This window comes from Diadema antillarum, unplaced genomic scaffold, assembly GCF_040938485.1.
Source record: "Diadema antillarum isolate AM-2024a unplaced genomic scaffold, OU_Dant_1.0 scf00000110, whole genome shotgun sequence".
NCBI lineage: Eukaryota > Metazoa > Echinodermata > Echinoidea > Diadematoida > Diadematidae > Diadema > Diadema antillarum.
In genome coordinates this window covers 787,436-809,274 of record NW_027270999.1, presented here as the reverse complement: position 1 = coordinate 809,274, position 21,839 = coordinate 787,436, and the positions used below count along the sequence as shown (strand labels likewise).

At 39.2% G+C, this 21,839-nt stretch overlaps 1 protein-coding gene across 1 annotated transcript; it reads left to right on the top strand.

Moving 5' to 3' along the window:
• Window positions 1–7,117: 7,117 nt before the first annotated feature.
• On the top strand, window positions 7,118–16,035 carry LOC139719420 (phosducin-like protein 3). The gene is made up of 6 exons (XM_071630835.1): window positions 7,118–7,228; window positions 7,930–8,054; window positions 12,336–12,450; window positions 13,179–13,312; window positions 14,674–14,750; window positions 15,740–16,035. The coding sequence occupies exons 1-6, from the start codon at window positions 7,118–7,120 to the stop codon at window positions 15,835–15,837; spliced, it is 660 nt and encodes a 219-aa protein (XP_071486936.1). The 3' UTR covers window positions 15,838–16,035.
• Window positions 16,036–21,839: the final 5,804 nt, after the last annotated feature.

Sequence of the window (21,839 nt, the reverse complement as noted above, 5' to 3'; positions counted from 1 at the left end):
ACATTCACATTCAGGGCGATGTGCGGGGAGAGGGTGGGGGTAGGCCCCCTCCCACAAGAGGGAGATTTTACATTTTCAGACCTGAAATTAAGAGACGTGGTGCACACTTTAGTGAAACATTTGATAAATTTTCTGTCAAAAATACATGGTAATGATTATTAAGTTATAGTCAGGAAGATGTGCGAGGGAGGATGTGGAATATCCCCTCCCACAAGAGAGAGATTTTTGCAAGCGCTTTAGAAAATTATGAATACAAACCCATTAACCCTATAAAGCCTATAGGGGGGCACATTGTGCCCCCCCCCTACCATAATAGATTTTCGTTTGCCACTCCTACACCCTTTACCCGATTTCAACCAAATATGGTGACTTTTCCTAAAATCTTATTGAGAACATTTTGATATATGATAGCTATGTCCGATATCGCTGGTTGCCATGGCAACCGTAAACTGACAACCATGTTCGTCAGATTTTGCATGATTTTCTGTTCCATCTTCAGTTAACAATATAATAATGGATGAAATGGGGGTTTTCTTGGCTGTAATTTGCTGAAGGAGCAGAATGTGAAGTAATTATGCTTGTGAATTACCGTCAAATGGTCTTCTTAGTATTTCCTTTATTTTGTATGTTACATAGGCATCAAACAATTATCATGATTGAAATAATCGAAAATGCAGCATTTTCCAAAGACTACTCTTTTACTTTATGTTATTTTCACACAAGCTTTGCCTGTAATATCATGTTTTTATCATATTATCAATTTGCAGACTCAAAATTTCAATATTTTGGAAATATGAAATGTGATACCAAGATAATAATGTACCCATTCCAAGCAATACATCATAGGTTTTTTATATTTCTTTATATTGTAATGAATAGCGCCCCACTTCATGTTGACATTGAGAAATTTCAACCATAACCAATAGTGAAGGTTGACTTGCTTTTCCTTTGTGGTAAATATGAAAATGATTGATATAGAATAAAAACATATATACTGGGGATAAAGAAATAAAAAGAAACAACGTGATTAGCATATTTCCTGTGTATTTCTTTATAATTTGGTAAATAGCGCCCTCAGTGGATGACCTTGAGAAATTTCAAATGTTGGGTCATGTAGAGTATGAGTTGCTCCACCCATGTGCCAAATATGACGGTCATCCATCATGTAATAAAGAAGTTACATAGGAGGGCACAATGTGCCCCCCCCCCCCCCCCTTGGGCCTGGAAGGGGTCAAAATAGCTTGGGCTTTATAGGGTTAAAGATAGAATAGAGTGGCTCTGTTTAGCTCTCACTATAGACGGGCCTGCAAATGTAATATGCCGAAATCAATACAATCACGTTTCTCTTTTTCCGTTCTATTTTTTTTTTTTCATGTCAGGGGAGGGGGTTGTTTGTAAAGGCTATACCACCTCCTTCAGGAGCGCCGGGGGTGGGGGGGGGGGGAGGTGCACCCTTCATTCCTCCCCCCCTTTTTTTTACGCCCATGCCCCACACCCACACAGGGAAGATTTAGCATTTTTAGCTTTGAAATTTGATAAGCTGGGGCACACTTTTATTGGAATATTTGGAAAATTTTCAATCCAAAACGTAAGACGATAGGTTAGTTCCTTATTCAAGTTGAAAGAAAACCCAAACAAACTAAATTACGCAATATTGTTGCGTGATCGTCTCGTTTACTGACCATTCCTTTCTTTGAAAATCTTTATATGTTATCGGCAGCAGCCGAGTTGGGGATACCACCTCACAAACGAGGGAGCTTTTGCATTGTTATAGAATTAGAATCAACCAGGTATACTGCACACTTCTGGTGGAATATTTGGGAAATGTTCACTTAAAGAAGTAAGAAAAATACAGTAAACATTCGGGGGGAAATGTGAGTGGCTATTGATTGTTCTATAACCGCTGTCACCTCTGTGTGCATGTGCGCCTTCACTGTGCTAAGTCTGTATAGATGAATCTGACTTCAGACTGTCAGAGCAAGGAGGTTCGAGAAATGGAGTACGTCACAACAGTCTGAGACCCCGTTTACAGTGCGAGGCTCGTCCGCGGCGAGGCCCAGCCCCGCTTCAGTGTAAACGCGCAAAAGGCCAAATGCGAGGCCAAAATCGCATTTGGCCTCGCTCTGAAGGTGGTCTCGGCCGCGGCCTTTTCTCAGTGTAAACGTAAACTGGGCCAAATGCGCGGCCAATTTTAGTCTTGCTTCCAAACCCTCTGCCTTTACTATTTCGCTGTTCAGGATATTAACCCCCTCAACGTCGAAAACTAGTATAGTTTAAGGTGGCTTTGTCCTGCAAAGGATTTTTTTCCTTCGGCTAAGGCCTTGGCCCGAACGGCGACTTCGTCGCCACGGAATTCATTTGGCAAAGGGTCTGAAAACCAGACAATACCAAATTGCATTTGTTTACAAGTAGAGCGCCACTACGACAACATATTGAAAGGTTTGAATCAAAAGCGCGGCCGAGCATAGCCTTTAAACAAGGCGACTCGCTCTGCGTGCCCCCGTATAGCGCGTTTACCCCACAAACCTGTTGGCCGGCGAGTGGACTCCACTCGCCGGCCAACAGGTTTGTGGGGTATACGCGCTATACGGGGGCACGCAGAGCGAGTCGCCTTGTTTAAAGGCTAGGCCGAGCCCGGCAGTGTAAACGGACAAAATTGCGGGGCCCGGCCTCGCACTTGAGGCTGGGCTCGGCCGCGGCTACCGGCTCGGCCTAGCCCCGCATTGTAAACGGGGTCTTATTCACTTTGATCCCATGCTCGAAGCCGCCACTCAAAAATATTTGAAGTATGTGTCAAACTGGATCTGCAGCTCAGATGGGAAGACAATTGACTCGTGTCTCATTGCATAATCACCAGCCACTTTCCAAGGAAGATATGTCTTTGTGATGGTAATTACTTTCGCTATCCCTACTTACAAACGATGGGCGGGAGACAATGGTAAAGGCACGGGGGTGCGCGAATAGAAATTGCTCAAATATTGCTGGAATAGATATCAAAATCACTCGACTGTACGTGCCTGTACGCTAATCTGACATATTAATTTATAAAGAACTATACTTGAAGATGATACCATCATTTGGCGGAAATAAGGAGAAAAGTGATAAAACCGGCTTTCCATGAGGGTAGAATATCAAACACTTTCACAAAATACAGCTCAGATTTACACTTTTGCACATATTTTCGAACGGAATTGACTTTTGTTTTATTATCATTAGGTGAAATTTCATTGCTTTTGATATATAAACGAGCAGCATACCCGATATTATGTTAGCCAAGGCTCGACACTAACGGTGCACATGGCCCGGTGGCCCGGGGCCACCAAAAATGAAAATCGGACCACCAAATTTCAAAAAAGGGCAAATTTGGTGGCCCGCCTCGGGCCACCAAAATTTTTTGAAAAGTATGTCAATAAATTCGTAACTTTTTGCGCCGGAAATTTGCTGTTAAATTTGTTCAAAGGATGGATGAAAAGGACTGAATGAATGTCTGAGAGTGAGTGTTGCAAGTTTGTTGAAGTTTATTTATGAGTAGATATGTCCAACTTCTAATTCTTACTATCATAAATCTTAAATATTTGACTCATTAAAAAAAAGGACTTTTAATGTTTTTTATTGGGGTTTTTTCGGGACACCAAATTTTTCTCTCGGGCCACCAAAAATTTGAAATTTAGGATTTTGGTGGCCCCATCGGGCCACCAAACCAAAAAGTTAGTGTCGAGCCATGTGTTAGCGTTAAAAATGAATTTTCAGATTGCTCAGAAAGATGGCGGCTTCAAGCATCGAACATCAAGGCACAAATGCACCTGTGAAATTATTTTGTCCATCCATAGAAAACTGACAGCTGATTGAATATAGTCAGTTGTAACTCCATCTCTCGAACCTCCGTGGTCAGAGCACTGCAACTTGTGGCGGCCATAACTGGTGGGCTTCCAAAGAAGTTCAAAAACACTTTCAATGGGTTATGCAATGAGCCAGGTGCGCTGCTATGTCAGTGCAGAAATTATCTTTTGTTAGGCAAAAAATAACCTTATGAATGGGGTGATCCATTCATTAACAATAGGAAAACGTTCATGGGCCTAACTCACTAGTAGCAAATAGAAAAGGGAAACAGACGAAATTCTGGGGGTTGAAAATTTCTGGTGAGCAAACTGCCTGGTCATTGTCCAATTTGGATCATACTGGTTCTTTTGTCAGTGACGATGCACGATTGCACAATATTGTCATTTTTCCAAGAACCTGAATGTACTCATTAAGATGCATATAATCAGCTAGATATTTCGCTCAGCCATTTACTCGGAGTCAGACTTATTTCGTGGTTTGTTTTGTTTCTTTTCTTAATCTTTTCTTATATTCAATCATTAGGCGTTTTCACACCAGACCGATGTTTCGAAATAGCGCGCTATTTTGCTGACTATTTTCAGCGAAAAATATCTCGAGCTTGGATTTTTATCGGGCTGATGTGAAAACGCCTTCTGGAGACTGTCTCACTGCAGGTTTGAGTAATTGTTTTCTCGAGCATTTTTCCATGTCTATATGTACGGCATATTGACAAGGGAATGTGGGACCCTGTGAAAGAACAATAATAGGCCTGCATTTTGTAAATACGGCTGAATGGGCAGATGGGCTGTTCCTCCGTTTCTTTGTATACTAGCTGTAAGTATCTCTCTCTCTCTCTCTCTTTTTCTTATATTGTGCACATGTCATTGGATAATGTTAAAAAACAACTAGGCCTCCAACAACAAGACTCTTTAACCAGGCGATTAAACCTTCAAGGTTATAATCGTACGAATTTGACTTTGACTTCGAATTAAAAAAAAAAAAAGAGGCTGATTTATAACTCAATTCGACCATTCATAAAAAAAATTAAAAAAAAATTGCAGGCCAGATGATAGTCGTCTTTTGGCATGAACAATGCATGGATGAATAATGAATAGTAGTAAACCATACGTCGCCTCACCGCTAGGTAATTCAACTTCATCAGTCCGTATCGCTTTGGACGGTGGGTGTAAAAGGTCCTGCATGCATACGCAAAAGAAAGTCGAAATTAAAACCTCGAGATTATTGGTGAAGCGTTCACACGTTCTTGGGTTTAGAATCGCGATGATGATCGTGCTAATTTGTGGAGTTTTTGTGTCCACACGTGCATTGCGATCACGATGCAAATCTCAAAATTTGCATCCCGCTATGTATCCCGCAGGCACACTACACGACTTTCGGTCGCTCGACTGACAGACTTTGGATCCGAAATAAATCTTAATAGGCCTGCCTTCAAAATAAACACACTTGTTCATTTCAGGGGACCGTTTCATTAAACTTTTTGTCAGTGATTTACACTGACAACTGTTAAAAGCTACTGAAATCATTGCGTCTGATTGGCTGATACAGAGATGCCAAGTTCAAAAAACTTTTATGAGTGAGATTTTTATGACTCGGCATCTCGGCGAACGAGGGGGGTGTCCCCCTCCCATGGTAGGGAGCTTTTTTAAATTATTAGCTCTTAATGATGAGATCTGGTGCATACTTAAGTGACTATTTTTTACTAATTTTGAAAAGCAAAAGGGAAATATACCTTCAATTGCAACTATCACTTTAATCCTTTGAGCTATATGCTCCTTATTTTTGGCCCAAATTGCAGACTTCACCAGATGCGTGAGAAAAATTAGTGCCATGCGTGAGATCGTGAGACAGACCCTAAATGCTTGAGTCTCACGCAGAATGCGTGAGACTTGGTAGCTCTGCTGATAGCAAATTTGTCGGTGAAAACCTCCGACGAACTCGTTGATGAAACGCCACCCTGGGGACCGTTTCATGAAACTTTTTGTCAGTGATTTACACCGACAGCTGTTAAAAGCTACTGAAATCCTTGCGTCTGATTGGCTGATAGCAAATTTGTCGGTGAAAACCTCCGACGAACTCGTTGATGAAACGCCCCCCTGATCCGAAGTTGCTTAGTCAGGCGAGTGTTCTTATGCGACGCGACCGAAGGCGGGCTCAAGTTGTTGTCTGGTAACCAAAGAGTATAAAAGCTAAGAGGGCGTACTCTCGCGATTTCGCACGCAAACGGGTGTAGTACGCACAGAACTCTAGAGTTCTGTGGTAGTACGCCATGGAGCTCCACCACAGAACTCTAAGAGTTCTGTGAGCTCCACATGGAACCCAACGGCGGCCATTTTAGTAATAATACGGCGAGCTTCTTAACACGTGAGCCTATGGAGAAAACCCTACCCTCCTTACATTTTCTTCATTTTAAGGAAGCACACAGCGGTAGAATTGCGTTTCATACCTCAAAACATCACAAGAAGTATATTTTCTGTCGATACGTTAAAAAAAGATTGAAGTAATGTCATTACTTTTTAATATGTAGTCCCTCAAAGTTTGTGTTTGAGGTGACAAACGCCGTCTATCTCTCTCTCTCTCTCCCTCCCGAAGCATAATTTTGTCTACTTCAGCTCAAACTTTGTGGGACAGCAGATTGGAAAATGAATGACATTTCTTCAATTGCATTTCATGGTTAGACAGGAATGATACTTCTGTATGACAAAACGAGATCCTAAGTACATCTCTTCCCCTGTATGCCCCCTAAAAAGGGAAAAATTGAAAGGGAGACAGAAATACGAAGGCCCAGTGATACGGACTGATTATGATCACGTAAATTTACCCACGTAAATATACGCCCTCTATCGGTATGTTGCTTTCAATGGCGCAATGGCGTCCGTTTTTCGCCCATGAGCGTACTACAATGTACCAAACTCCGCGAATTCGCGGGAGTAAGCCACAGAACTCAACGTAGCTTGCATACTCTATGCTGGTACATGGTAACCGTGCGTTTGTGCGAGTTCAAGGACCTATGTTACACTCTATGTAGCTAGGATCAAGTTGATTATATGATCCTGCTCTGGGATGTCATGCCTCGACCCTACTTGTGATGCTGAGTGTCCTTTCAGACAACGTATAATACAGCACCCGTGTTACAATTACACCCAACCCAATATCTTATTTTTAAGGACACTTGTAGTTGTTCTCATTCAGCAGCAGCAGGAAAAGCCGGTAGTCGGCTACCTCAGTCCCACTTGTGTAATTTCCTGTGGTGTACACCGTGCACAATTGTCTAACACGAATGGCTACAAACGCTGATGTAGGGGATCACGCAGGTGGCTCCGGATCCGGCGCCGGGTACATTGGGCGAGATACAAATACAGATGGCGATGACGGTTTCGTCGATGAAGATGTAAGTCTTGTGTAGTACATGCTATTTATTAGTCTAGATTCTAGTAGGTAGTATCATTACCATGATTCAGCATCATGGCATGAATGATTACGACTTACGTAAAGCTATCCAGAATATTAAGATTTAAAATTTATATAGAGTCTACTAATAATATAGCTTAGGCTTAGCCCTAGGCAGCAGTTGGAAACATTACAAGCTTCAGTAACCGCACCGATGACCCTAATCCTGGGGCGCTCCGGTCCGTTGTACACAATAACACTGTGGGAGCTTCGCGTTTGCCCTGGTCGCATCGCAGTTACGGTGACCCCAACATGTTCGTTACTGGTTACAGCACCCCTGGATTAGGGCTTCGGCTTTCAGTCTAGACAGCGGGTAGAATTGTTTGAAAATAAGATACTAGTAATAGACAAGACTTCCTTATACCCCACCACTTGACAATGTTTGTGGGACTGTTAGTGTGTGCATTTATGCGTAAGCTAGCAAGCAAGGGTAGGGTAGTGTAGTAGTAGAGTGGTATGGAAAATTAGTGGGGTGGGGGACATAAGGAAATCTTTCTTAATTTAGGGAGTAAAGACTAAGTATCACTCATTTTATTAGATGATCAATGACAAAACAATGTGAGACACAAATGACCAATTGCTAGATACATGTACTACATATGTGTATCTTGGTTTCCTCTCTCCATATATCATGCTCTTCAGGAGCTATTTGACCAGCTTGAGAATGAGGATATTCCTGCAAGTATCCGTGAGGCCAGAATGAATCAACTAAAGCGGGAGGTGGATGCAGCTAAGGCCATACAGGAGCAAGGGTTGGGGCTGTACAGGTAAGAGCCATCTACATTTTATAATTATTTATTGTATAAGCTTTTTTTTGTGCAGGTATTTTCACAATTGGGAATGACAGAGACATTTTCGCGAGATGTTGTTTTGGGGGTTGTGACACTAACTAAGGCTATCTTAAGTGTCTGATGTCTGTCTGTTCATGATATTTTTGTGTGTTGTTAAAGTGTTGATTCACAATATTTGTGAAAATTAAACCCTGTGAAATTAACAGTTTTTATGCTGCATTGATACAGCTGCTGCACTTTTTTGAAAGAAAACACAAGACTTCATGCATTACGAGTGTCAAAGTCAACAAGAAAACCTACCACCATGTGATGATCATGCTGTAATCACTTCTGTGATTTGTAATTTTGCATAATAAAGTGTGACAAGACCACTTCCAATACCACCACTTCCAATACCAATGTGTGTGGGACTGAGTTTGTGCATCTGTGCATTTAAAGTTGTCGAGGATAGGGCAGTGTAGAGTGGTACACATGTATGGAACAATAGTGGAAGGGGGAGACATAAAGTCTTTCCTTAAGTGCATTTGCAATGCTACCAAAGCATTTTTTTCTTTAAAAATGGGGAATAGTCTATAGAAAAATATAAATAGAATAAAAATGAAATGGTAAATCATTATAATGATAACATTCTGCAGTATTGGGAACACTGCCCAAAGTGTGTGGGTGGGTGGCAAAAATATTTCAGTGGGATATCCGTATTGTGACTATGTAACTAATGTGTCAGTCATGGGTTGTGGGTCAGTTATGGGCAAGTCCAAGATAAGGTCCCCTCAGAAGGCAAAATTTCATCTTTGTTGAATATTGATATGTTTGGTATCATTTTGAAGCTTATGAGTTGAAATTTTGATTTCCAGGGAGGAAAATATGATATTATATAAATTTATGCAAATTTCAAAGGCTTCATTTGCATAAATGTAAAATACAGCATTATGTATGGGACATTTATAAAAATTCATATTTATTCAAAGGAAAGCAAATTGTATTTGATTAATATGTGGACATAAGAAGTTCATCAGATAGTTTAACTTGGTATGAAAATTTAGGGATTATGCAAATGATTATGCAAATTAGCTAGTGTCCTATCATGAGATGTCCCATACGTAACAAATTGAGGTCATTTTTTTAGGTTTTTTCTTAAATTTTTGAGGTTATTTGAATGCCCTTTTGGGAAGTTCTAATTTATTGTTTAAAGAAGATAACAGAAAGAAGAAAAAATGGTAAAAGAAATATTTTTTATCAGGCAATTAAATAATGTTACGTATGGGACGAATGCATTGTGTACGTATGGGACATCCTCATACATATTGCATGTGAATGCATGTAGCTAGCTAGGAAGGTCTCTCAGTACACAAATCGTCAATCATCCTGCAGAAAGCATCCCAACTTTGCAGCTACTTGACACTTTATAGACACTTGAAACAATACATGTACTTGACTGAACAATTTTCAGAAAAGGAGAGGGGGAGATGCCAAAATACACAATGAAAATCAGCATTAAAGGGATGGTATAGTTTTCATAGAAATGGGGTTTCAGTTTTCAACATTTTACAATATGATTGGAAACTACTTAATGAATTATTAAAGAGCATACAATTCTAAGACTAGAGAAATTTAAAGTTTATTTGATGAAGATCCAAAATGAAATGGCTGAGATATCAAAAAACAAACAAATATAAAGTAAAACGAAGTGGTTGTAATGAAAAATGTGACCAGCTTTCATTAGGACACCACGTTTCTGGATATCTCAGTTATTCAGTTTTTAGTAGTAGCCACAACAAAAATCCTGGGTATACATACTGAGGTATGACTTGAATCAACAACCTGATTTCTAGACAGACATCATACTGGATCACTGGGGTTCTATGCAGCAGGTATTGCATATTTATTAAAATTAATATTTCTTGTGTCAAGTTGTTTTTTTATTGAAACTGAATGGTAAACTGCCCTTCATCAGTGGAAGTAAATGCTTTACTATTCAATTTTTTAGTAGTAACTATCCTGATAAAGATACAGGGCATGCATACTCAGGTTGGTCATAAAAATATAAAATATGATTAAATATGATTATGATGGTAAATATTTGGGGAATATTGATTCCCATGACAATCTGAATCAGTATTTGAGTAATTTCAACTGATTGTACTTCAATAATTATGCAAAATACCCATAAACATCGTTCTCCACACACTAAAGGAATGGGGGACAAAGGGCGTGCATACTCCGGTTGGTCATAAGAATTATAAAATATGATTGGATATGATGATGATGGTAAATATTTGGAGAATATTGTTCCCTTGACAATCTGGATCACTATATGAGTAGTTTCAACTGATTTTACTTCAATAGTTAATGCAAAATATCCATGAACATGGTTCTCCACACACTATGAATGGGGGACAAACTGTCCCATACGTAACTGTCCCATACGTAACACGTCATGTCTGTCTTTAATTAGAACCTGTAATTAGTGCTTTTTGTCTTATGACTTGAAACTTTCCTCTGATGATCTTGAGTGTTGTGACTTTCATCACAGTGAGTTACAAGTCGTAGAATGAAATACTTTTAGAGAGTTTTGAGGTTGAAAAAAGTGTTCAAAAAAACAAAATTTTTCTGTTCCCATACATAACGGCACATATTTTCTCTTCTACAATTTAATTGTCATGGTCATTTTTCTCCATTTTTTACATGATTATACTTCTCCTAGATATCAGTCACCATGGTAAAGTTCAATATGATCAAAGGCCATTAACACTATTTTTCAGGTCATAGAAGTCTCTGAATGTCCCATACGTAACGCACGCATTATCTTGGACTTGCTCTTATCTGGTTTGAGGGGGCACATTGTGCCTCCAACCATATTTTCATATTTTGTCACTCCTACCTTTTTTAATCCAATTTCACCAAATCTGTTGATTTTTTTGTAATCTGATGTAGGCATTATAAAATAGATAAAATTGAAAAATGTATTTTCAAAAACAAATTATTTTGTGTTATAAATTTTTCACACAAGTTTTACCTGTAGTATCATATCATCAGTTTGCAAACTCAAAATTGTGGGTTCTGGGAAGTCAGACTGGGAAACTCAGACTGTTCTCTTTGGTGTCTGGGTGGCAACTTCTTTATTAAAAGAAAGAAAGATATTATTCAGAGGGGTGAAGGTTCAGGTGCAAGTTTCTTCACTTTGTCTCCCTCTACAAATTAGATTTGTTAAAGGCAGCCGATCGCCATCCCTAATGGTACGTAAACTCTGAACGACCGAAGTTTGTGCATGCAATTGCGCAATGCCAGACTCAGTGCCCTATCCATAAACGTGTGGAACAATGCTGCCAGTGAGACACGTGTGTGTGTGTGCGTGTGTGTGTACGCATCATACACAAACATTGTCACCGCGAGCTGCGGTGATTGGAGGAGAGAGGCCAGAAGACGTGTGTGTGTGTGTGTGTGTGTGTGTGCGTGTTTGTACGCATCATACGCAAATATTGTCACCGCGAGCTGCGGTGATTGGAGGAGAGAGGTCAGAAGCCGCGTGGCTCTTTTGGCCTCTCTTCATGCGCATGCGCACTGAGAGTGTGCGTCCATTCGGAAGCTCCCGTGGCTCGCTCGGACAGCCAGTTTGGGTTAGGAGATTAGCACAGAGAGCTCTCTTGTAGCCCACAGAACTCTTACGTTTTGTTCGCTGACCCATTGAGCCAGCGCTATTCTCATTCGGGGTCACTACATTTGATACAGAATGGGGGAGGCAGCGTGTTGCGTTCGTCTCCGTGCCGCACAAACCACTCACCACGACTGAGTGTCTTTAAGATCGCAACTGCTGATCTGTAAATTAACAAACATGTCGGGGGAAAAAAAAAACAAACTTTCCTGGTGGTAGTGTCGCTGCCCGCAAAGCAGTAGATGACAGGTTCAATCCCACTGGTTCCTTTTTTCCGACATGTTTGTTAATTTACAGATCAGCAGATAATACATGTGTGTTGTCATGCCATCCCATGCTTGATTTATGACATGCTCTTCACTGAAACAAAATGAAACATCCTGTTGAGTATTTAGTACTCATGTACATTGTGTCTTATGTGAATTACAATATTCTTATTGTCATCACTATTTGCAGTTTCATTATATAAACTCTCCTGAAATGAAATCCTCTGTGATAAAACTGAGCTTAAAATAAGTGAACAGTTGTGACAATTAATTACTTCATGCATTGTTAGTAATGACTCAATTGCTCACTCTTTTACACCAATCTTGTTCTTTCAACAGTGAAATAGAGAAGGAGGAGGATGTGTTAAAACAGACCACCAGCATCCCACGCATCATAATCCATTTTTACCACACAGACTTCAGGAGGTGTAGCATTATGGATAAGCATTTAAAGGTATCTATCAGTGGATGGAATCCAAGTAATGCTTAAAGGGTGTGTACAGTTCTGGTCGAGGTGAGGATTTAGCTTTTAACGTTTTGCGAGATATTCAGAAACCACTCTATAAGTGCCAAAGAGCATGCGATTCTAAGGGGTATCAAAAGTTTATTTGATGAAAATCGGTTTTGAAATTGCTGAGATATCCCAAAACAATGTGAAACAAAGAGATCCCAATAAAGTTGTGGCATGTCGCCTTTTATTATTATCACTTTTTTGGATATCTCAGCCATTTGAAAACCAATTTTCATCAAATAAACGTTAAATCCTTCTTAAAATTACATGCTCATTCATATTACATAAGAGGTTTCTCATTATCTCACTTAAGAATGTTCCAAACATGAATCCCCACCTCAACCAGTACTGTACAGTCCCTTTAAAGTCAAATGAATTCTTTCCTATGTGTTACAAAGAAAACTAGATAGATAGATAGATAGAACAAATAGATAGATAGATAGATAGATAAATGAATGAATGAATAAATAAATAAATGAAATAAAATAAAGAAAATTATGCGAAAGTCACATTGAGAGGTTTTTCTGTTAATTTTTATTCAAAATGTGAATGTTCGAAATCAGATGAAAGTTCCATAATCATTTAACAAAATTAAGAAAAAAAGTGCAAAATACGATAACATATACTTACATGAAAATGAACTAATTCATGAAGTATGTCTGAACTTTCAGATGTTGGCGCAAAAGTACCTGGACGTCAAGTTCTGCCGGGTGTGTGTGGACATTGTCCCCTTCTTCATTCAGAAGCTTCAGATACAGGTCCTTCCAGCTGTTTTGTGCTTTATTGATGGAATCGTAGCTGACAGGTAGGAAGTTGATTGATTAAAAAGTCATTCATATCTAATAGTGATTTGCTGTGAGATTCCCTGCTGAACAGAAACCAGGTTCTGATCATTCACTTAATCTAGTCAGAAATTATGGGGTCAAATGAGCCTAAAATTTATCACAAACTTAATACTTGATGACAGCACGAGGCAAGAGACTGGATTCAAAGATTTGTCAGTCACTATGATCGAGTAATGTGTGCAAATCAGTCAATTAACTACAATCACTGAAACAAAGGTCTAGAAGACAGGTACAAATTTGTACAGTACTGGTATATTCATCAAACAAGTCAACCTGGGTATTACTGTGGTGAATATAAGATGTCCACTCTTTCCATTAAAACAAACAAAAAAATAATAGAGAAGTATTAATCAAGTAATAGTGGAGAATGAAAGTCTACTTTGTTGTAAATGGGCTTCTTATATCTTTGAAAGAGCAAATCTCTAGCAAAAAGAGTGAATCTTCAGTCTAGTAGCTGTTGTAGAGTTTTGCACATTGAAAATCAAGTATCAAAATTGTCTTATGTCAGGAAGCACAGAGCTACCAAGTCTCACGCATTGTGAGTGAGACTCAAGCATTTAGGGTCTGTCTCACGATTTCACGCACGACACCCATTTTTCTGACGCATTGGGAGCATAGCTTAAAGGACAATTTCACCTTTATAGACATGTGGGTTGAGTTAATACAGCAATAGATTAGTAGAACACATCAGTGAGAGTTTGAGGAAAATTGGACAATCCATTCAAAAGTAATGAAATTTGAAGTTTCTGCTCAGTCATGGCTGGATGAGAAGACTACTATAGCTTGTGATGTCACATGTGTACAACGTTCTTAGGGTAATATGAGCCATTGGTCTGAAGGTGACATTTGTGCAGTTTTCTTTAGTCTTTAAAAACATTGCGTTGGATAGAAAACATGTTAACAGTATATGTTTTTATAATACAGTAATATGCTTGCACAAACTGGACTTTCTCTATGTAATTGTTGCTGAGGGAATTAAGTTAGATAGCATTCACAAAGTAAATTATAAAACAAGTGCAACCAGATGCATTGGTTAGAATTCTACATACAAGTGTATTTGTATCATTGTTGCTCTTGTGAATATGCATATGTAGGCCCTACCTGTAGACTTCATTATGGCAAGAATAACATGGTAAGTAATCTGGGAGTCCAAATCTAAGGATCTTCCATTGAAATAGCCCACCTTCAAAAGGAGAAGGGTATATGGAATTACAGTACTATAATCAGCAGGTCTTCCATACCACCCCAAAGGAACATGTTTTGTATTATGTACCAGTAAAAATGAATATGGACAGGATGTGTGCTATGTTTGTATCATCAGGATTGTGGGATTCGATGAGCTTGGAAACACAGACAACTTCACCACACCAACACTAGAGAAGAGAATGTCAAAATCTGGTGAGTCAAGTCTTTGTTGTAGCCACAATGTTTGATGTTGAAAATTCCTGAAAAAACAAAAAACAAAAAACAAAAAACTAACTGGTATATGAAGGAATGTCAAACCACTGGGCCATCTAAAAATTTTGATGTGAAAATAATTTGATTTTGTACATTGCGTGTGTGAATATGTTGTGGCATTATTGAAGCAGAAATTATGTGTTAGGAGCAAAGTGATGAAGGTGGGCAAGAATGTGATCTTTTCTTGATGACCACTCTTCTGTCTTGATAGCATGAATCATCTTCTCATTACTCAGTCATTTTTAGTGTACAATTGTACTACAGCAGCTGTACCCACTATGCAGTGACATACATTGGAATGGCGAACCAATTCAGTACATCCATGTCTGTGATGATTTTGTACAATTTGTCAATAACATAACCTTTCAGTATGTTTTTGTTTGATCTAGGAAGACGGAAACAGATATGAATTAACTTGATTATTAGAACTGCTTTGTCGCATGCAGAAGGTAGCATCTTTTCTAAGTTCAACAAGATTCTGTCCACATACAGTCAAATTTGTCTATAGTAGTCACCCAAGGGAGATGAAAAAAGTGGCTGTTACAGACAGGGTTGTTAACATGGCTTTTCTCTTGGGGGAATCGTAATAGTGGCCGCATACGGCAGGTGGCTACTAAGGCAGGTTTGACTGTATTAGCTAATGTTAACTTCCTTGTCGTATCTTGCCAACAATACAATAGCATGAATGAATTGATGTTTTTAGGTAGTACATGTGTATAATGCGTTGCGATGTCACCACATTAGAAATCAGCATTTTAAAAAGCTGTTGCACTCTTAGTGTAAAATTCATGGAAGGTGAAATAAAAGGTGAGAGTTTGCATGGCAGGTACACTTACATAGCACAACTGTTGTGTTAATACTTCATGGAATTATACACTGAGGGAATACCATACCTGATACACTATACTGCTCTCTGTATTCATTCACAGGAATCATCAAATTACAAGATAGCATCAGCTCCAGCAATAAGACCATTTTTGGCTTTGACAAGAGGAGAGGAGATGACAGCAGCGATGAAGACTTTTGATGACTGCCATGTTGTCAGTCTCTTTGTACCACTTCCAGTTCCTATATGTGCTGCTGTATAAAGTATACCATGAAATGACTCTTGGTTAGGTGTGGGCAAATGTGCTCTGGAAAGATACATGTATGTGTGGTACACTACAATTTGTATGTTCTGAAACTTAGCCATTGCGATCATTCATCATTCAGTGTTTGTCGTCTGTTGTGTGTGAACTTTTTACCTTTTCAGCTTCTTGAAAATCCCATAATGTATTTTCACCAAACTTAGCAAGTAGCATTCCTAGGGTGATTGGACCTCAATCTGTTCAAATGGGTGTAATGCTCCCCCACCACCCACTTCCCCTTTCAGTGTATTGCAATAGAATATATACAAATGGATGCCATGCCCCCTGGAGACCCCCCAAATCCCCCCAAATTTGCTAAGTTCTTCCTATGTAATACTCTGCATAAATACATGGAAGGTGAACTATAAAGCTAGTTCCACTGGGTCTCTTGATTTACATTTACCTAGTAAATGATGTTTATCAATGAGAGTATGCCAAGTTTTAACATAAATGCCTGGCACTTGATGTTTGGAAAGGTTTTGTTTTTGGTATGACAACAGGTACTGTGTACGGTATGGTATGGCCCAATGTTTCTCCGAAAAAGGTAAATACATGATACAGTGCACTCTCATTATAACAAACATGGTTATAATGAAATTTCCGTTACAACAGAAGTAAAAATTAAGGCCGCAACATTATCCACTCTATGTACTTTTATTGTTTATTTGTTCAGTTATAACGAAATTTTGATACAATGAAAGAGAACTGCCGGGCCCAAAACTTCGTTCGACTAATTATGTGCCATGCTAGAAATCCCCTGTGTGCCACGTTATTCTGAGACACCAAGGCTGTTATGCTTTGAAAAGAACATTCTGTTTTTCAAATCGATGTCACTTTTACATTTCTGTCAAAACCTGGTCATGTAGCAAGCAAACTTGTAGAGTAAATGGCAAGCCTTGCTTTGACGTAAATTGTGTGACAAATCTATGATTGTTTTACTTTCAAATGACCAGTAACTTCATTACTGTAAATGCATGACTTTTGCGCACAAAACAGTGATAGAAACTTACAATTTACGCGCAAATCCAGTAGGGAACACTGCGTGCTGGTCAGTCACCACATGAAATGCTACCTATATGTGAGGGGAATGGAATCGCGACAAACGCTTTCATTGTACTGCGGCATTTGGCAATTTATCGATCTGTTTTGGCGGTTTTGTGCATTTGAGCAGAATATGCGAAGTTGGCACGCCGTCAATTGAGTCTGGCGTGTGAACGTGGCACACAAAGAGTTAACGGGAATCCACTTTTCACATGGTTCACAAAATGAGCTCTGTACATTTACATGTAATATTGTATATAAAGTTTATTGATCAGGAAGCCTAGGTGGTAATATATTTGCCTGGCATCTAATGTTTGGAAAGATTTTGCTTTTGTTTTAGGGCAATAGTGATATTGTATAAGCTAGGTATACATTCCCAATATTTGAGTATGAAGTAACTCTTCTATTAGAGCTATATGACAATGTTCCCTGCAAAGGTACATGTATAATATAACAGTAGCTTTAGATTTTCGCGACGGGGACGTTCGGAAGAAAAAAACATGTTCTGCGCATGCGCAGAATAGTATATCAAAATCGATCTATTTATAGCTCGCGTCATCTGAGTTTAACTACGCATTCTGTGCTAATTTTACATCCGCTCAGTTCACGACGTAGAAAGCTACTTCATGTACCAATCATATGGGGGCCCCATTTAGGTTGCGTCCTAGCGTAATATAAAGCTACTTTTCAGCACGACGCAGGGATAGAGGAAATCGTCCAACACACTCGTCTCAAATGTCTGCGCCGCAACTCTAAAGCTCCCTAATGTTTCAGATGAGCTCATGTTGCATTTAAATGAAGTTGAATGTATTTATTATGCAGAGGATGTTCGAGTCTTGATGCTTGGGAAGATATGCTTTTGTTATGGCAACAGGTACATTGTGTGGGCTTGGTATTCTCAACATCTAGAACATGTAGCATGAAGCATGGACCTAGTACACTTGGACATACATCGCTCGTTGATTAATTCAAACTCGGGTTTCTGTCAAAAGCATCGCAAAAGCATTTTAAACATACTTACCAGCTTTGATCTCATCATGACCGCCGACAGCCAGCCTGGATAAAACAAGACGGCACTTTGAGAAATCTACAAACTACATGCGCAGAAGAAAATAACTCTATCACATCAAGAAAAGTGCATTATGTGCTGTTGTAGTTTATATTGGGAAATCATCGCCCAGCTAATTTCATTTGCAAAATGCACGTACATGTACTTTACTCGAGAAAGCAAATATTTTTACAGACTGATTGTGATTTGTAATCTAATTTTCCCCATTTTTTGCACATTGTTTCAGAGTAAACATGGACAGTAACGGTAGACGACATGTATGTATTACCATTAAGCAACATTACGTGCGTGTCCACAAGTACGTATCCACTTCAGTAACTTTGGAACACAAAATTTGTCATATTTGGAGGTTTGCTACTCCCCATCATCGATGTTGATTCAAAGCCAGTTGAGTCTGAAAAGACACCTCAGCCAAAGAAGACCGAAATGAGGGAAATGCTTCTTTTGTCAGTGACGATGCACGATTACACAATAATGTCATTGTCCAAACATCTTAATGTACTCCGATGCACATAATCAGGCGGCAGTAGTGATGATGGGACCAAAGAAAGACCTGCGTTCGTCATCGGTATGTGTTGTAGGTCCATGCATGAAGTAACTGTTCGCATGGTACGGACCAGTGTTCTCTGGAGAGATACACGTATGTACTGTATGATATATGTTGTTCTCAAAAAATGAACTGTTTTTACATTCAAATTAATTTATTCAAGCAGAGTATGTGTATAATGCCAGGTCATGACAGATTTACCTGACACTTGATGTTATGAAAGGTTTTTCTTTTGTTATGGCAACAGGAAATTTGAGCTCTTTCTTTTTTACAACCAACTTCCCTATTTCTTTTTTGTTTCCTTCTTGTCTACTCATGTGCATGCTGGGGGGGGGGGGGGGGAGGGGGAGGGGATGGGGAGTTGTGTGAAGGTGCTTGTGGATATTGTGGTGTAGGTCAGTGTGTTCGTGTGTGTGTGTGTGTGTTTGTTTGTTTGTTTTTTTTTTGGGGGGGGGGTCCCAGTAGAGAATGGTTATGTACATGTAGTAAATTTATCAAAGAGTCAGTCTATTTTTAGGTGTGGGAGCATGTGTGGGTGTTTTGAAGACGGCTGAGCTTACTTGAGTGTAAAATTGTAACTCCTCCTTACGCTCTGCATTACTCAATTGCAGAATCAGCTCTTGTATTGTGGATATGGCTGCCATAGTGTGTGTCATGTCATGCCATGATATCCAGTTCGTATTTTGGGTTTATGGCGATTGGGGAAGGTATAGGGGCCGGGTATCTTTGTTTTGTTTGTTTCATTTTGTTTTGTTTTGTTTTTTAATTAAAAATGCAAATCCCAAGTTATGGTATGTACAGTGTACGTATGTATTAAAGGGACTGGGGATGAGTGTTCGGTTGTGCAAAACATGCGAAAGAGAAGGTGCTTTGGGTATAAAATGAAAGGTAGATATGTAACTTAACATGTGTGAAAATATCTTGGAAATCGGAATCTTCTCAAATGTTTTAAAAAGCGAAAAACAAAACATACTTTTCTGGAAAAAGACCCTTCGATACGATGGCGATACGTATTTGAATTGCGGAATACTGCTTGTTGACTGCGAACATCAAGCCAACTTACAGCGAAATCAAGCCAACATGCCGAGTGAGCTGCGGAACTACTAGTAGTTATACGTAGAGCAATTGTGGCTAGCTCTACGGCTGGCTGTGCTATGGGCGCGGCGAGCGCTGGCCGCACTTCACTTGCCATAACTCGCATCATCATACACAGTGTCCAGTGCTAGTGCTTCTAAGCTCGAGCTGCTGTACGATCTTGCGTGTTTTCATTTGATGAGAGCGCTAACCTAAAATCAAAGGACTCCTCCTTTTCAGATTCACATGTCCTTCTTCCAAGATATTATGAGAGCTAGTTCTATCGTCAGAAGACTCGGTAGGCTACGTATCCTAAAAGCCATCAAACTCCATTTATTACAAGATTCTTCGTTGAGAAGTACCGAAAGCGGGATAGGTGAATGCGGTAAAGTAATACGTAGCCCGACCAGACGCCGGGCGGGCCTATATGTACAGCGACTGGGCTGTGCGTGTACGTACATATAGAAACTTTTCCGGGTAAGGACGGACACAGCCGGCCCAGCGCTAGGTCGGTACCATGTACGCAGTAACTGCCGTGCTTCGCACGGCGTCTGGTCGGGCTACGTAGAAAAAAAAAAAAATCAACGAAATCTCAATTTACAATAATTTACAATTCATGTAATTATTACATGAAACACAAACGGGTTGTGTTATTACATGTACATGCAATTCAATGCAATCTTCATGGCAAACCCATTTTTTTTTTTCTTCAAAGATTTGAAACACAAGTACCGAGTAGGCCAGAGAATTCGAAGTATCCGGTACAATGTTATATCTAAACTTGCATTGGAACTAACTAATAGTTCATTTTTATTACCGGTACAACTTGTCATGTATTTGTAATTTCATGTGACTTTAATAGTTGTAACATTTATTGTGGATGATTTTCTTCACAATTGACACATGCACATACTAGGTTAGAAAGTTGGTCATTGGTATGGCTTAGGCCTTACCTATTTTCTGTATAAATAGGGTTAATTGGAATTATTTCACAGATACACACAAAAATGTTGGGAATCAGATCATTTTCAGTCTTCTAGACTGAATAATGTGACACCTGTAATAGTCTAATAACCAATCCAACAATTTCTGAGGCTATCTTATACATTTTCTTATTTATCGTATGTACAATGCAACCATGCATGATGCAATGTCTTGTTCACCTATACAAGGAGAAAATCAAGACACAAGGAATAATCTGTTCAAGTCAATTATTTCCACATAGGTCAACAACATTCACTCAGTTTTATCTAGAACCCTGATTGGGTTTTTATCATCAGAACACATTTTTTTCTCATTGGTAAATTGACGCTTAACAATTAGCTAGGCCTGTATACACAGGTAATATCTTGTTGTGATATTTCAGTGAATTTAAATCTAACACATTACTTATGTAGGGCTAGGGTTCACTTAGCTCTCTAGCACTCATCACACTAAAAGCAAACTAGGGCAGCACACATGTGTTACTTGGAAGGAGTCCCCTGGCTAACTAACTTGTAGCCAGTTTATTCTTCACATAATTTGGCATGGGTTTACATGTAAATGTGGGTTGTTACATAAATATGCATACACAAAATCAACATAACAAAACATGCAAATAAAGAAACAAAGGTTAAAACTAAATATTCATAATAATATGTAAATGATGTGCAGGCTTGGGTGATTTAGGCATGATTTCAGTATTACAGGGAACAATGGGTGAGAAGTGAAAGAGTGGAAAATGTCATGTGATATGTGGTGTGTCTGTGATACAATTGTAGGTGGGGTGTGTGGATGCATGTGGATGTGAATACCGGTACTACTGTATGTGTGGGTTGACGTATTTATGTGTAGAGGGGTGGTACCTGTAATAAAAGAAGGGGGGATATACTTATAATAAAAGGTTCAAAATAAATCCCTACACTTACGTTATACTACCATGCATAAATACAAATTTCATGTGCACATATAAATTGCATGTGTACATGGGACCTACATTAGAAGTTGTGTGTACCAGGGTACACTGACCTTACATTTTCTTTTATCTTTGCATGTATATTTGCATTTGGTGTTGCATCATGAGCACAGGTTCTAATTGCAAATGTGCTACATGTATTTAGAAACTGCTCTCACAGTAATGTGATGTGATATACAATGTAGAGATAACAAATGTGTGCTGGCTACTTGCATGT